Raw genomic sequence first — 17,329 nt, forward strand, 5'->3', positions numbered from 1 at the left:
AAATCTGGAACTCATTACCTGTAAATATAAAAGAAACACTACCTGTTTATAAATTCAAGTCTCTTCTCAAAGATCACTTACTCACCCAAAACCAAATAAATACTGAATAACTGAACCTTATAAATTGTATATCTTAAATGTTTCTCACAATTATATCACATAAATGTTAAACCTAAAACCCAATCTAACTTTATTATTTTTTAAATACACTACCTAACAGAATACTCCATTCTACTGAATGTACAACAATGCATACAACCATATGACCTGTCTTTGTAATACTCACTTGTGCTTTATAGTAATCTGTTTACATTAAAGTTTTATCACCGATGTCATCATTGCTTAGTTCATCTTAAGTTAATTTTAAGCCAGCCCGTAATGCTATGCATAGTATAAGTGGCTTTGGCATACTGCTCTTTTCTGTATTTTTTGTACCTCTGTATGTGTGCACAAATTTTTAAATAAATAAATAAATAAATAAATAAATAAATAAATAAATTTGTGTATACCTGAATAAACTTACTAAGATACCATAGACCCAACAACAACGGACCTTGGGCCGAATGTACCATATACCCAACACACATGTGTTATGTTGTGTAGTCTACCAGAAGTTCCAGGGAGACCAACTTCGATTGTAAAGAAGAAACAAATATCCCCACAAGAAATAACAGCTAAATGATATTATTATATATATCATTAATAAGTTGAAATTATGGAGACAGTTGAAGAAAAGCGAGGAAGAATACGTATAGAGGAAAAATTGAAGAGATATGAAAAAATAGACTTTTTGGGAGAAGGGCAGGTTAGCCAGAATGGGATGTATTTGTTTGGTATTTTAACATTTATGGAGAGCACACTGTTGCGGTTGTTTGAAACATCACTCTAGTACCCATATAGGTTTAGCGCATCCCTTTTTTTTTAATGTTAGTTTCGTTTCACATGTCACTAAGAATATTTATTTCAGTGATCATATTTTTTTTGTTTGTTTTTGGTTCCTAAAATTGCAGGAAAAGTTTTGATGGATGCCGGTGATCTCTGACTGACTTTTTGTAAGTCATCAACATTTTCCTTCTGGCATATTCCCCCTCAAAGAAAGTTTCTTGAAACTGATGATTGGCTCTTGATCAAAGAAATGGGTCCAGTTAAGTAAGTAAGTTTATTCTCTTCTTTAGGTCGAACCTGAATGCCTGCCAATCCCCAGGCGCTATATGACCCCTGCGTATTTAGCGCTCCTTAAATATGAATACCATACTGTATTTTGCAGGCCAATTTAATGGTGCTGTTAGTTACACTGAGGAAAGTGACCAGGGGATTTTTCAGTGAAGAACTGTTTTAACTGTTAGCATATGCTGTATGACCCTTATGGGTTTAGCATTTAGTTATGATTGTAATAATAATAACTTTTAGCCTAAATAATAAAAGGCCCTGCATAATGAACCTTATGGGTTTAGTGTTTAGTTAGGATTGGAATAATATTAACTTTTAGCCTAAATAATAAAAGGCCCATGGCCTGGTAGGCAACACTCGCTTCATACACTGAGTGTCTGTGGTTTGAGCCCCAGCAAGGGTAGAAACGCTAGACGTGTTTCACTAATCAACAATTTTTGAATAGTTGTATGCTTCTTAAATGAGATTAGTTAATTCTTGTATTAATTTTGGTAGAATTACTGACATATGTAAAGTAAAAGAACACAAATGCAATTAATGTGACATTTTCTTGTGGCAATGTTTCACTCTCCAGGAGCTTTTTCAAGCCATTACAAACAAAACATGGACACAGGGTATGTATAGGCTTAGAGTGAGGTGTAATACTAGTGGTAGTAGTACAGTGGAACCCCGGTTTTCATTCGATCCGGTTGTCGTGCAATTCAGTCTTCGACCACTTTTGGTGAAATTTTCCCTGTTTTCGTACATCCGCTTGGAAATCGTCTGTACTACACGCATCCACCTGCCTGTGGGACACGTCCACTCATACATTCATGACTCACTCTGCCGACCCTACACCTGTTGTGAAATCTATTGTGTCTTTGGGGGTGTTGGAGGTGAGTGTTGGGGGGGATTGGAGGTGATTGGCCAAGATGTAGAAGAGTTGATGGATGACCACAGGGAAGAGCTAACCACTGAAGAGCTGCAAGACCTTCATCTGTAACCGCAACAGACCTTAGCTGAGGAAATTGCTTCAGAGGAGAAGGAAGAGAGAGGGGAGAATGTGCCTTCTTCAGCAGTTAAGGACATTTGTGCAAATTGGAGTTTTGTGGGGTTTTGTGCAAAGTTTTGTGTAGAAATATCACCCTAACAAAGCTGTTGCAAGCCGTGTCAGCAACATGTTCAGTGACAATGCCATGTCCCATTTTAGGCAAATCTTAGAGAGGCCAGAAACAGGCCTCTCTGGACAGATTTTTTTGTTCGACAGGGGGTCCAGTGACTCTCAAGCTGGTCCTAGTGCCAGTAAAAGACAAAGAAGGGAAGTAACCCCAGATAGGGCTTTGATACCTGAAGTCCTTACGGAGGGGGATTACCCTTCCAAGCAATAAGCCCTCCTCCCTTTCCCCTCCTCACCATCTTCCATATGCCAACAAGAGTCTTCAATCAAGGTAAAAGTGATGTAAAATGTTCATTTATGCATTTCATTAGTCATTTATATTTATTTCTCATTGTTTTCTGTGTTTAAAACTGTATATATTCTCTGTAAAATGTATTTATTGTTAGTATTTTTGGGTGTCTGGAACGGATTAATTGGATTTACGTTATTTCTTAGGGGAAATATTACTTCAGTTTTTGTTCAAATCGGTTTTCGGCCAACCTTCTGGAACAGATTAAAGACGAAAACCGGGGTTCCACTGTAGTAGTAGTAATATACTATAAGTTGTAGTAGTGGTAGAACAGTCAACTTGCACATGAGTAGAAAGTTATAAAAGCTATTACATACTTGAGTAGCGTAAAAATAGGTTAGACAATATTTCTGTTGGTGGTTGGATCTGAGAAAGTCTGTTTCAATATTCCTCATCTGCTGTGTTCTTGTGTTGCAGAGACTATATGATGGCAGGGTTTACTGTTTTGAGGAGAATTTTTGCACCTCACTCTAACCTATATATACCCTCTGTGTCTGTATTATTTGTAACGGCTTGAAAAAGCTCCTGGAGAGCAAAACGTTTTCACAATAAAATGTCACATTAGTTGCACCTGTGTCCTTTTACTTTAGTTAATTCTTATGTATTTTCATGTCCTGAATCCAAATATCACCTTGAAAAATGCTTATTGGCTATACGTTTACATATACAAGACATGTAATATTTGATTATTTTTATAATAAAGTACGAACCAGCCATGCTGTAGTTCGTACATCGGGTTGCATGCGGCCAACAGTAACAGCCTGGTCGATCAGACCCTGGTCCACCATGAGGCCTGGTCACAGACCAGGCCGCGGGGGCGTTGACCCCCGAAACCCTCTCCAGGTATGTGTCAGTATGTTTTAAACTCTAATCCGTACATACTCTCTGCCTTTTTGCTTGACGCTTATAGTGGGCTGAAGAATCATCTCTTGCCAATGTCCAGCAATAGTCTGTAAGCATTCTTGTGCCCCATTTGCCCTGGTATCATTTTTCCATGGTTGAAATATCTTGGTGAAACCTTTCACCATGTTCGTCACTAGCTGCCCCACAGTTTGCTGAAAAAAAGTGTAAATATGAGTCCAAAAAGTGGATTTTAAGTGACATGTTACATCTCATGTTCTTGTAAGCTTTGATGAGGTTTTCCACCAATTCTTCATAGTTACCTTCCCTTCTGTTTCTGAGAAATCCCTTCGCCACTAACTTGAATGCTTCCTAAGCTGCTTTCTTCTCCTCATGAAGGTCTGATTCAAAGTCACCATCTTTAAGAAACTCTCGAATCTGAGGAGTGTGCTACCTGGAGTCTACCTGGAGGGCATTCCGGGGATCAACGCCCCCGCAGCCCAGTCCACGACTAGGCCTCCCGGTGGATCAAGGCCTGATCAACAAGGCTGTTACTGCTTGCTGCACGCAATCCAACGTATGAACCACAGCCCGGCTGATCCAGCACCGTCTTTAGGTATCTGTCCAGCTCCGTCTTGAAGACAACCAGGGGTCTTCCTGTAATGCCCCTTATTGCTGGCGGGAGGGTGTTGAACAATCTTGGGCCCCGGACACTTAATGCATTTTCTCTTAGTATACCAGTGATGCTCCTACTTTTCACTGGGGGTATGTTGCATCGCCTGCCAAGTCTTTTGCTTTCGTATGGAGTGATTGCTGTGTGCATATTAGGGACCAGTCCCTACAGAATCTTCCAGGTGTTGATGATATATCTCTCTCGTCTGCACTCTAGTGAGTACAAATCAAGTGCTTCCATGCACTCCCAGTAGTTAAGGTGTTTGATGGAACTTATACATGCAGTAAAGGTTCTCTGTACATTCTCTAGTTCTGCAATTTCACCTGCCTTGAATGGGAATGCTTCATCAAAGTTTGGGTCACTCTGTAATCTGGCAGTGTCATCCTTCTCTTCGTCCTCCTCACCACTTTCTTCTTCTGGCTCGACGGATACCGAAGCTGGTGCATCAAGAACAGGTAGACCTTCTCCATGTGAAACTGGGCGAATAGCTGATGGAACGTTTAGATATTCAATGGACCCCTTTTTTTTCTTTGACAAGCCCTTTTGTATTGGAGGTAGTTTTAGTTTAATATGTTTATTATGCACCCCATACCCATCCTGTGGGCAGTAGTCAAAAGATTACAGAGGTACATAATTGGTCCAGGGACTGGACTCCAAAGTTTTGATAGCTGAGCAAGTTACAGAGGTAATGAACTCACAATTTACAAAGGTAATGAACTCACAATTTACAAAGGTAATGAACTCCAGGTAGGTCTGGTCACAATCATGACAAGTTACAAAAGTATTTACAGATTACAGAGGTACGTAATGGGTCCAGGGACTGGGCCCCCAAAGTTTTGATAGATGAACTAGGTACCATGCAGAAATAACAGTTGTTGGTATGGTCTGTTGGCTCCCGCCATGTCATTGACACAGCAAAAGGCGTTCCTTTCCTCTTCCTGTTCAACCATTGGCGAAGGTTAGTAGCACAATTGTTGCAGCATATGTGTGGAGCCCAGTTCCTATCCTGTCACCAATCTTGCATCCAAAATATAGATGATATGCCTTTCTAATCATAGTAGTTATACAGCATTTCTGTGATGCAAAGGTCACCTCACCACAAATGTAGCAGAAGTTGTCTGCCCTATTCACCCAAGTATGAGGCATCTGAAAGAAGAAAGCAACAAACAGAAAATTTATTCATTAATTTATCATTATAATACAGAGCATGACAGCTAAGCAGAAGTATATATCATTCAGTAGGAAAACAAAATTAATATAATATACCTCACATGCATATCAATAGCTTGCTCACTGAATATTTATTACATTTAAGAAGTGTTTGACAAAGAAAATCGCCTACTGCTGACTGCTGGAACAATAATGATGGGCAGTAAGACTGTGAGTGTGGTAAGAAACACACTGCCACAAGCCTGTTGGAACCTGTTGTGACACATAGGTGTATATTGAAAAGTAGAGCTAACAAACAATTTTAACCATGATATTCATTATCAGTGACCTAAAATTAGTTGGAAATTCCTACTCTGGTCTCAGAAGGATTTTGGTTGTTGACCAGTGTTTCTTTCCACCTGTTATCCCATTCACTTGGCAAGCAAGTAGGTATCTGGGTGTTAGTTGACTGGTGTGGGTTGCATCCTGGGGGATTGAGGACCCCAGTGGAAATCAGACAGACAGTCCCTTGATGATACACTGACTGACTTAGGTTATCCTGAATGGCTAACCCTCCAGGGGTTAAAAATCCGAACTAAAGCTTATCTTAATACCATGACTGGAAGAATAGCTTATAATGCACTTTATTGTATGTACTTATCAAGTTAGATGGACAGGTGAAGAATCGCATGAACTTTGACATTTTTGGGGCGTTATCCAAGTTAATTTACACTGTATGATAATTGTACTTATGGGTACCTGTGACTAAATGAACTTACTTATGCTATACAATTTTGTGTGTTTTAGACTCGCTAAGAATGTTATTTTATTTTTCAGTTTGCAACAGTATACAAAGCCTTGGATGTGGAAACAAAGCAAATTGTTGCTGTGAAAAAGGTATGAACATATCTTGTTTCATTTCTTTTTTGATGTAGAAATCTTTTGACATTGTATAAGAATTGTATAAGGCTAAAGAGGTCTTTGTGGCATTTATGGATTTGGAAAAGGCGTATGACAGGGAGGATAGGGAAGCAATGTGGCAGATGTTGCAGGTGTATGGTGTAGGAGGTAGGTTACTGAAAGCAGTGAAGAGTTTTTACGAGGATAGTGAGGCTCAAGTTAGAGTACATAGGAAAGAGGGAAATTATTTCCCAGTAAAAGTAGGCCTTAGACAAGGATGTGTGATGTCACCGTGGTTGTTTAATATATTTATAGATAGGGTTGTAACAGAAGTAAATGCGAGGGTCTTGACAAGAGGCGTGGAGTTAAAAGATAAAGAATCACACATAAAGTGGGAGTTGTCACAGTTGCTCTTTGCTGATGACACTGTGCTCTTGGGAGATTCTGAAGAGAAGTTGCAGAGATTGGTGGATGAATTTGGTAGGGTGTGCAAAAGAAGAAAATTAAAAGTGAATACAGGAAAGAGTAAGGTTATGAGGATAACAAAAATATTAGGTGATGAAAGATTGGATATCAGATTGGAGGGAGAGAGTATGGAGGAGGTGAATGTATTCAGATATTTGGGAGTGGACGTGTCAGCGGATGGGTCTATGAAGGATGAGGTGAATCAATGAATTGATGAGGGGAAAAGGGTGAGTGGTGCACTTAGGAGTCTGTGGAGACAAAGAACTTTGTCCTTGGAGGCAAAGAGGGGAATGTATGAGAGTATAGTTTTACCAACACTCTTATATGGGTGTGAAGCATGGGTGATGAATGTTGCAGCGAGGAGAAGGCTGGAGGCAGTGGAGATGTCATGTCTGAGGGCAATGTGTGGTGTGAATATAATCCAGAGAATTCGTAGTTTGGAAGTTAGGAGGAGGTGCGGGATTACCAAAACTGTTGTCCAGAGGGCTGAGGAAGGGTTGTTGAGGTGGTTCGGACATGTAGAGAGAATGGAGCGAAACAGAATGACTTCAAGAGTGTATCAGTCTGTAGTGGAAGGAAGGCGGGGTAGGGGTCGGCCTAGGAAAGGTTGGAGGGAGGGGGTAAAGGAGGTTTTGTGTGCGAGGGGCTTGGACTTCCAGCAGGCGTGCGTGAGCGTGTTTGATAGGAGTGAATGGAGACGAATGGTTTTTAATACTTGACGTGCTGTTGGAGTGTGAGCAAAGTAACATTTATGAAGGGGTTCAGGGAAACCGGCAGGCCGGACTTGAGTCCTGGAGATGGGAAGTACAGTGCCTGCACTCTGCAGGAGGGGTGTTAATGTTGCAGTTTAAAAACTGTAGTGTAAAGCACCCTTCTGGCAAGACAGTGATGGAGTGAATGATGGTGAAAGTTTTTCTTTTTCGGGCCACCCTGCCTTGGTGGGAATCGGCCAGTGTGATAATAAAAATAAAATAAATAAGAATTCATTAAATAAATGTAGTGCATATTTATACTTTCTCTTAGGGAAAAAAGGCATGGGATGATACTGTATTTAATTATGTGAGTAAAGCAAAAGTAGAAAATTTTTTATGGTTTAATTTTAAAAAAGTACCTAGTGATAATAAATTTTAGCTAGTAAAAGTTATATATGATGATAGGTATATAACCAGTATGTGTAAGCATATACAGTGGACACCCACCTTACGATATTAATCCATTCATGAGAGCTCATCGTAAGCTCATTGAATTAATTTTCCCCATAAGAAATAATGGAAATCAAATTGATTCTTTCCTGACACCCCAAAGTATGAAAAACAAATTTTTTTTACCACATGAAATATTAATTTTAATACACACAAACTGAAGAAGACATGCACAATTACTACTCTACTAAGAATAGAATACATGACACTTACCTTTATTGAAGATCTGGCGATGATTGATGGGATGGGAGGAGGGGAGTGTGTGGAAGTTGTTAATTTTTAGAAGGGGAATCCCCTTCCATTAGGACTTGAGGTATCAAGTCCTTTTCCGGGGTTACTTCCCTTCTTCTTTTAATGCCATTAGGACCAGCTTGAGAGTCACTGGACCTCTGTCGCACAACAAATCTGTCCATAGCGCTCTGTACCTCCCGTTCCTTTAAGACTTTTCTAAAATGGGCCATAACATTGTCATTGTAATAGTCACCAGCATGGCTTGCAGTAGCTGTGTCAGGGTGATTTTCATCTGCAAAGGTTTGCAGTTCAACCCACTTTGCACACATTTCCTTAATCTTTGAAGTAAGCAACTTCCTCAATTTCTCTCTCCCCTCCTCTGAAGCAGTTTCCTCAGGTCTGGCCTCTTGCTGTTGAAGATGATCTTACAGCTCTTCAGTGGTTAGTTCTTCATTCTCCTCCTCCACCAACTCTTCTACATCCTCCCCACTAACCTCCAACCCCAAGGACTTCCCCAATGCCACAATGGATTCCACAACTGGCATACGCTTCTCAGGGTTAGCCTCAAACCCTTCAAAATCCCTTTCTTCTACACATTCTGGCCACAGTTTTTTCCAAGCAGAGTTCAAGGTCCTCTTAGTCACTCCCTCCCAAGCCTTACCTATAAGGTTTACACAACTGAGGATGCTAAAGTGATCTTTCCGAAACTCTCTTAGAGTCAATCGAGTGTCTGAGGTCACTTCAAAGCACTTTTGAAACATAGCTTTTGTGTAGAATTTTTTGAAGTTTGAAATGACCTGCTGGTCCATGGGCTGCAAGAGAGGAGTGGTATTAGGAGGCAAAAACTTGACCCTAATGAAGCTCATGTCCCCATAAAGTCACTCTGCCAAGTCTGAAGGATGACCAGGAGCATTGTCTAATACCAGGAGGCACTTAAGGTCCAATTTCTTTTCCATTAGGTAATTTTTCACAGTGGGAGCAAATGCATGGTGTAACCAGTTACAGAAAAAGTCCCTAGTGACCCATGCCTTACTATTTGCCCTCCACAGCACACACAAATTAGCCTTGACGACATTGTTTTGCCAGAACGCTCTGGGAGTTTCAGAGTGACACACCAATAAAGGCTTCACTTTGCAGTCACCACTAGCATTAGCACACATCAGAAGAGTAAGCCTGTCTTTCATGGGCTTATGTCCTGGGAGTGCCTTTTCCTCCTGAGTAATGTAGGTCCTGCTTGGCATTTTCTTCCAAAACAGGCCTGTTTCATCGCAATTAAACACTTGTTCAGGTTGTAATTCTTCACTGTCTATGTACTCCTTGAATTCCTTCACATATTTTTCAGCCGCTTTTTGGTCCGAACTAGCAGCCTCACCATGCCTTATCACACTATGTATGCCACTACGATTCTTAAATCTCTCAAACCAACCTTTGCTGGCCTTAAATTCATTCACATCACCACTAGTTGCAGGCATTTTTCTAATTAAATCCTCATGCAACATCCTAGTCTTTTCACATACGATCGCTTGAGAGATGCTATCTCCTGCGATCTCTGTTTCAAAAACAAACTTGCACCTTTTGCAAGAACAGCTTCCTTGATAGCCGTTTTGTTGGCCAAGATAGTAGCAATGGTTGATTGGGGTTTGGTATAGAACCTGGCCAGCTCCGAGACACGCACTCCACTTTCGTACTTAGTTATTATCTCTTTCTTCATTTCCATAGTAATTTTCACCCTTTTTACCACAGGGTTGGCACTAGAAGCTTTCTTGGGGCCCATGGTGACTTATTTTGCAGCTACAAGCACTAAAAACACTGTGATAATATGAAATGTACCGAATGTATGCTTAGATGCGACCGCACTGGCTGGCTTGTAAACACTGGCACACACGGGGCAGCTGAGGCTACGTGGGACGTGTCCCGGATGAATCACGTGAGGCGAGGCAAAATTTTTGCATTCAAATGCTTCATATAGCGGATTTAACGTAACGCGATGCGTTTGTAAGGCGGGGGTCCATTGTACTATATCCCCATACGTCACAGTCACTGATGTGCTCGGAACTACTAAATGCCTCAAATAATGTAGTTGAAATTTTGTCAGTAAAGATCGAGAACCAAAACCTGGTCGTTGTAGTTGTATACAAGCCTCCAGATGCAGCTTCCCAATATTTCCAGGAACAGCTTTTGAAAATTGACCACTGTCTGGAAAATCTTCTAGCTCCTGCCCCCAGCATCTTGCTCCTGGGATGATTTCAACCTAAGGCACCTAAAATGGAGGAATGTAGCAAATAATGCTGTAGCAGAGATAATCCCAGGAGACAGCTCAGATGAAAACTCACACAATCACATGAGCTTTTAAATCTCTACACCAGATTCACCTACTCGCACTATACTATTCACTCATCTATCCCTACCTCACCTATGCCAATTGTGCCTGGGGATCAACAGCAGCAACCCACCTAAAGCCAATAATATCCCAACAAAAAGCCACAGTAAGAATTATCATGCAATCCAATACTAGGCAACACTCCCCCCCCCAACTCTTCAGAGACCTAAACTTACTCACTGTACAGAACATCCACACCTACTATTGTGCAACCTACATTTGCAGAACCATAAATTCCAGTATTAACCCTGGACTAAAACACTTTCTTAATAGTCGTGACAGGACCCATATTCAATTCAATTCCATTCAATTCAAGTTTATTCTCTATAATGGTTACAATGTGGGATTTACAGGTTTTGGGTATTTTGTGGTTTACATGTTATAAAATACTAATTACAGAGGGGGCCACTAAGACACCTAGCATGGCTAGGCATTTCGAGCAGACTTAGATTAATTCTTAACATTAAGTCCTTACAGATTATAGTATTAAGGCTAAGTGACTACATCATAATTTTGAGTTTAGCAATGTGAATGCTTTTGTTTTGGCACAATACAAGGTGTCTATATTTGAGTAACATAGGCAAACTTATGACTAGTTAGGATTTATTATTTTAAGATTAAGATTAGTATTTATGGGTTTATAGTCAGTGGGTGAGTGAGTGTAATTTTGAACCACCAGGTGGTAATCATGTAGTTAGTTGTCGGGGTGGATCAGGGAGATAAGATGTTTTCTAACTGTAGTTTTGAAAGTGATGAATGTGTCTGCAGTTCTAGAGTTTTCAGGTAGGGTGTTCCAGATTTTAGGTCCTTTGAAATACATTGAATTTTTGTAAAAGTTTAGTCGAACACGGGGAATGTCATAGAGATGTTTGTGTCTGGTGTTATGCCTGTGGATCCTGTCACAACTATCAATAAAGCATTTTAGGCTAAGGTTAATATTGCAATTTAAGGTCCTGTAGATATAGATTGCACAGTAGTAAGTGTGGATGTTCTGAACAGGGAGTAAGTTTAGATCTATGAAGAGTGGGGGGTTGTGTTGCCAGGGATGGGATTTAGTGATTATTCTTACTGCGGCTTTTTGTTGGGTTATTATTGGCTTTAGGTGTGTTGCTGCAGTTGAACCCCAAGCACAGATAGCATAGGTGAGGTATGGATATATAAGTGAATGGTATAGTGTTAGAAGGGCAGTTTGCGGTACGTAGTATCGTATCTTGGAGAGGATCCCCAACATTTTGGATACTTTTTTTGTTATGTGTTGGATATGGGTGCTGAAATTTAGGTTGTTGTCCAAGTATAGGCCAAGGAATTTGCCCTCATTATGTCTGGCAATTAGAGTGTTGTCGATCTTAATGTTAAGTTGCACAACACCTGCTCTGCTACCAAACATAATATAGTAGGTTTTGCCAATGTTAAGTGTAAGTTTATTGACTCATCCAAGTCGATATTTTGATCAGCTCCTCGTTAACAATTGTGTTGAGGGTGGCAAGATTAGGGTGGGAGATGACATAAGTAGTGTTGTCAGCAAAGAGAATGGGTTTCAGTTGTTGGGATATGTTTGGAAGATCATTGATGTAAATGAGGAAGAGCAGGGGTCCAAGGACACTTCCCTGCGGAACTCAAGTATCAAGTGGCCGTATTGACGAGGCTGTGTCTTTAATGGTGACATACTGATACCTATTAGAAAGGTAAGATTTAAAATATGCAAGCGCATGGCCTCTTATACCATAGTGGTCAAGTTTGTGGAGTAGGATGCCGTGGTCTACTGTGTCAAACGCTTTTCTTAGGTCAGTAAAAATTCCTAGTGGATATTCCTTATTTTCCAGTGCTGTGTAAAGCAGATCTAGCATTTTTATAATTGCATCATTAGCGCTTTTATTTTTCCTGAATCCAAATTGGCAGGGGTTGAGTATGTTTTGTGACGTTATAAATAAATATAGTCTCCTGTGCACGAGTTTCTCGAAGATTTTGGATAGTAATGGTAAGTTTGATATTGGCCTATAGTTGTTTATGTCTGTAGGGTCACCACCTTTATGTATTGGTGTAACCCTTGCTGTCTTGAGTAGTGTCAGGAAAGTGCTAGTTTCTAGTGACTTGTTAAAAAGTAATGTAATAGCATGCGAAAGGACATGGGCCGCTCGCTTGTACAATAATGGTGGGACGTGAGACAGATTCCCCGAGTTATTTTTAAGTGATTTTATGATCGCAGTGACTTCCGTGGGCTCAGTTGGTACAAGATAGAAGGAATTTGGGAAATTTCCCATCTAGGTAGTCCCCGGCACGGGCATTGGTACGTGGGATTTTACTGGCGAGATTAGATCCTGTGTTTGAGAAGAAGTCGTTTATCTTGTTAGCTGTATCAGTGGGATGCAGTGGTGTTTCATGAGGTTTAGTTAGAACAATATTCTTGTTTTTTTTCAGTTTGTGGGTCCCCAGAATCTGGGAAAGTGTTTTCCAGGTCTTTTTTATATCTCCTCTTGTGTCAGTGAATCTGCTGGAGTAGTACAGTTGTTTGGCTTTCTTTATTAATTTGGTGAGAACTGTTGAATATTGTTTAAGAATATCTTTGTGTATTAAGCCCTGTCTATATTGCTTTTCATATTGGTGCTTCTTATCAATGGATTTCAGAATGCTGCTAGTTAGCCAATGGCAACCAAGCCGTTTATTCGTGATCTGTTTCGTTTTTATAGGACAATGTTTATTGTATAGTCTAAGTATTTTGTTAAGAAAAATGTCTGTCCAATCGTCAATACCATTGGCATTGGAGAATTCTGTAGGCCAGTCAACAGTCTCTAGGTCTGCTGTGAAATTCCTTATTGAGGCCTCGTCATGGAGTCTAAATGAAACTTTGTTGTATTTGAGTGGTGGCTTACTAATGTTTGTTAAGAGGAAGGTTGGGTAGTGGTCAGTAGTGCTGTCTGTGATTATCCCTGATTTAAGGGGGGCTAGTATATTGGTCCATATGTGGTCTATTATGGTTGCACTTGTCTCAGTGAGCCTGGTTGGTTTAGTTATTGTTGGTATGAGAAGTGCGTTGTTCATATTGTTGATGAAATCAGTTACAGTCTGATCTGGTAGGCCAAGGTTGATGTTGAAGTCTCCAGCTAAGAGAAGGTGGTGCTTGTTCATTTGTCTGTTTGTTATTAGTGACTTTAGATTCTCACTGAAGTTTGGGATGTTTGTGTGGGGTATCCAGTATATGGCACCAACTGTTATAGGCGTCTTGAGGTTTTTTACAGTAAAATTAGCAAAAATGTATTCCCTATATTCATCACTAAAGCAATTAGTGCTAATACAAGATAGTTGGTTAGAGTAATAGATTGCAGTACCACCCCCAACTTGGTATGGTCTGCAGTTGTGGATTGCTGTGTATCCTGGTAGTGGGTAGATATCAATTGTGTCCTGCTTAAGCCAGGTCTCAGTAAGAATAATGCAGGAGAAGGGTGTCTTTAGTGACTCAAGGAGTGCCAGGAGGTCATCATAGTGTTTGCTTAAGGACCTGATGTTGTAGTTAAGAACTCATAAACTTTGAGAAGTGTTCAGGATAGTGCTGGCTTGTGATGCTGTGTAATAAAGGCAGTTACTTTCCAATAAGTTTTGATTGTGTGTTAGATTATGGAGGTTTAGATCAGGGTCAATGTGATCATTCATCTTTTAGGTTTAAATAGTGGTTGTTTATATCCTGTATTATGTGGTGAGTTCTAATACTGATACTAATACATTCCCCATGTCTGGCTAAATCTACACAAAAATTCAATGTACATAAAAGGGCCTAAAATATGGAACTCCCTGCCTGAAAACTAGAACTGCAGACTCAACGACCATTTTCAAAACTACCGATGAAAAACATCTTATCTCCCTAACATCCCACCGTCAGCTAACTACATGAAAACCATCTATGTATACTCTTATTCGTATCATGCACACATCCAAAACAAAATTGACTTACTCTTGATATCTGTGATTCCCCCTAATTTACACTTACATTCACCAAAAATTCCCAATATAGCTATTGCCTAATAAATCTTAAGCTAGTAATAAGTTTGCCTGAGATACTCCAATATAGGAGCTTTAATAGAAACTGTGTATCATGCCAAGACAAAACCATTCTCATTACTAAATTTACAAATTGTTATATTCTTATATTTGTACTACCTCACTATTGTAAATCTAATTTTAATTAATCACTGCAGTTACCCAACTTCAATATCAGTATGCTCCATAACCTGTGTCAGTATAGAGTAAGAATTAGTATTAGTCTGCCCAAAATGCCTAGACATGCTAGTGGCCTTCTTGGTAATTAATATTTTATATGTAAACCACACATTGTGAGCTTTACAAAGAAATAAACATTTCAGTGTCAATTTCAATTTCCACATAGATCATTGTTTAATGCACAGTGCCCTCAAATATGCTGTGAGCAGCAAATTTTGGCTTATCCATGAGAGAGTGAGTCTGTGCAGTGAGTGTGCACAGTATCAAAATAATCCTGCCCCACACAGTACATGATGGGAAAAGAAAACCTATGACCTTGTGGTTGGTTTAAAATTCAGAATTTAAGGTGTTTTCTAGGAAGGTTTATATGGTTTTATTTTATGTTTCTTGGTATCATATAGTAGAATTCAAGATGTACTACTGAAATGGTGATTTTTGGTTAGTTTCAGGGTGAGAAGTAGCTTGAAAGAAGGCTTGAAGTAGTGGAAATATTTTATTTATGATTTTCCTGAGGAAGGGTGAGGACCCCCATGACCAATCATTCCTGGTTATGTATTATTATCGGAGAAACAGGGCAAAACTTTGCTAATTTGTGCGAAGATTCAAAATGGAGGGCAAGTGTAATATAGGAGAGGCTTGGGTGTGTGATTCATAAGCAGAGGATAGGCTGTTGTAGTTGCTGAAATGCATACAATGTTTATTTTGGTTGTTTAACATATTTATAGATGGGGTTGTGAAAGAAATGAATGCTAGGGTGTTGGGTAGAAGTGTGGGATTAAAAGATAAAAAAAAAACTAATACAAAGTGGAAGTTGTCACAGTTGCTTTTTGCTGATGATACACTGCTCATGGGAGATTCAGAAGAGAAGCTGCAAAGGTTGGTAGATAAATTTGGGAGGGTATGTAACAGAAGGAAATTAAAAGTGAACATATGAAAAAGCAAGGTCATGAGAATAACAAAAGAAAAAATAGAAAATAAAGATTGGATATGAGATTCAGAGGAGGGAATATGGAAAAAGTAAATTAGTATGTGTTCAGATATTTGGGAGTAGGCTTGCTGGCAGACAGGTCCTTGAAAGATGAATTGACGAGAGGAAAAAGGCGGGTTCAATTCAATTCAATTCAATTCAAAGTTTATTCTCTATAAGGATTACAATGCTGAGTTTACAGAATTTGGTTATTGTGTGGTTTACATGTAGTAGAATAATAATTACAGAGTGTACCACTAGAACACCTAGCATGGCTAGGCATTTTGGGCAGACTTAGATTAAATCTTAAGTTTAAAATATTACAAAATTATGAGGTAAGTTGGTATTATCTCTAAGTGACTAAATACTAGTTTGTGAGTTTAGCAATGTGAATGCTTTTGTTTTGGCACTATACATAGTTTCAGTATTGGAGTATCACTTATGACTAGTTAAGATTCATTATTTTAAGATTGAGATTGATATTTCTGTTTATGGTCAAATGGGTGAGTGAGTGTAAGTGTGAACCACCAGGTGGTATCCATGTAATTAGTTGACAGAGTGTATCAGGGAGATAAGATGTTTTCTGATGGTAGTTTTAAAGGTGATGAATGTGTCTGCAGTTCTAGAGTTTTCAGGTAGGGTGTTCCAGAATTTAGAGCCTTTGACATACATTGAATTTTTTTAAAGGTTTAGTCGGACACGGGGAATGTCATAGAGATGTTTGTGTCTGGTGTTATGCCTGTGGGTTCTGTCACAACTATCAAGAAAGCATTTTAGGTCAAGGTTAATTTTGGAATTTAAGGTCCTGTAGATGTAGATTGCACAGTAGTAAGTGTGGATGTACTGAACAGGGAGTAAGTTTAGATCTATGAAGAGTGGGGGGGGGGTTGCCAGGGATGGGATTTAGTGATTATTCTTACTGCGGCTTTTTGTTGGGTTATTATTGGCTTTAGGTGTGTTGCTGCAGTTGAACCCCAAGCACAGATAGCATAGGTGAGGTATGGATATGTAAGTGAATGATATAGTGTGAGAAGGGCAGTTTGCGGCACGTAGTGTCGTATCTTGGAGAGGATCCCAACCGTTTTGGATACTTTTTTAGTTATGTGTTGGATATGGGTGCTGAATTTCAGGTTGTTGTCGAGGTATAGGCCTAGGAATTTGCCCTCATTATGTCTGGCAATTAGAGTGTTGTCGATCTTAATGTTAATTTGCGCATCTCCTGCTCTGCTACCAAACATAATGTAGTAGGTTTTGTCAGTGTTAAGCGTAAGTTTATTGGCTGTCATCCAAGTCGATATTTTGATCAGCTCCTCGTTAACAATGGTGTTGAGGGTGGCAAGATTAGGGTGAGAGATGACATAAGTCGTGTCATCAGAAAAGAGAATGGGGTTCATGTGTTGAGATACGTTTGGAAGATCATTGATGTATATGAGGAAGAGCAGGGGACCAAGGACACTTCCCTGTGGAACTCCAGTATCAAGTGACCATGTTGTTGATGCTGTGTCTTTAATGGTAACATACTGATACCTATTAGTAAGGTAAGATTTGATATATGCAAGCGCATGGCCTCTTATACCATAATGGTCAAGTTTGTGGAGTAGGATGCCGTGGTCTACTGTATCAAAAGCTTTTCTTAGGTCAATAAAAATTCCTAGCGGATATTCCTTATTTTCCAATGCTGTGTAAAGCAGATCT

At 39.6% G+C, this 17,329-nt stretch overlaps 1 protein-coding gene across 2 annotated transcripts in view; it reads left to right on the forward strand.

The window, feature by feature from the left end:
* The first annotated feature begins 559 nt into the window (after positions 1-559).
* Cdk7 (Cyclin-dependent kinase 7) overlaps positions 560-17,329 on the forward strand; it is a 72,466-nt gene continuing 55,696 nt past the window's right edge. Inside the window, exons 1-2 of one of the 2 annotated variants that reach the window (XM_053783015.2) lie at positions 560-805; positions 6,115-6,174. In XM_053783015.2, the coding sequence (XP_053638990.1) occupies positions 716-805; positions 6,115-6,174 (150 nt within the window). In that variant the 5' untranslated portion in view covers positions 560-715. Of the gene's footprint in view, positions 806-4,801; positions 4,838-6,114; positions 6,175-17,329 lie in introns of those variants that run through there. The other variant, XM_070089420.1, reaches the window with a different exon arrangement.

This window comes from Cherax quadricarinatus, chromosome 28, assembly GCF_038502225.1.
Source record: "Cherax quadricarinatus isolate ZL_2023a chromosome 28, ASM3850222v1, whole genome shotgun sequence".
Lineage (NCBI taxonomy): Eukaryota > Metazoa > Arthropoda > Malacostraca > Decapoda > Parastacidae > Cherax > Cherax quadricarinatus.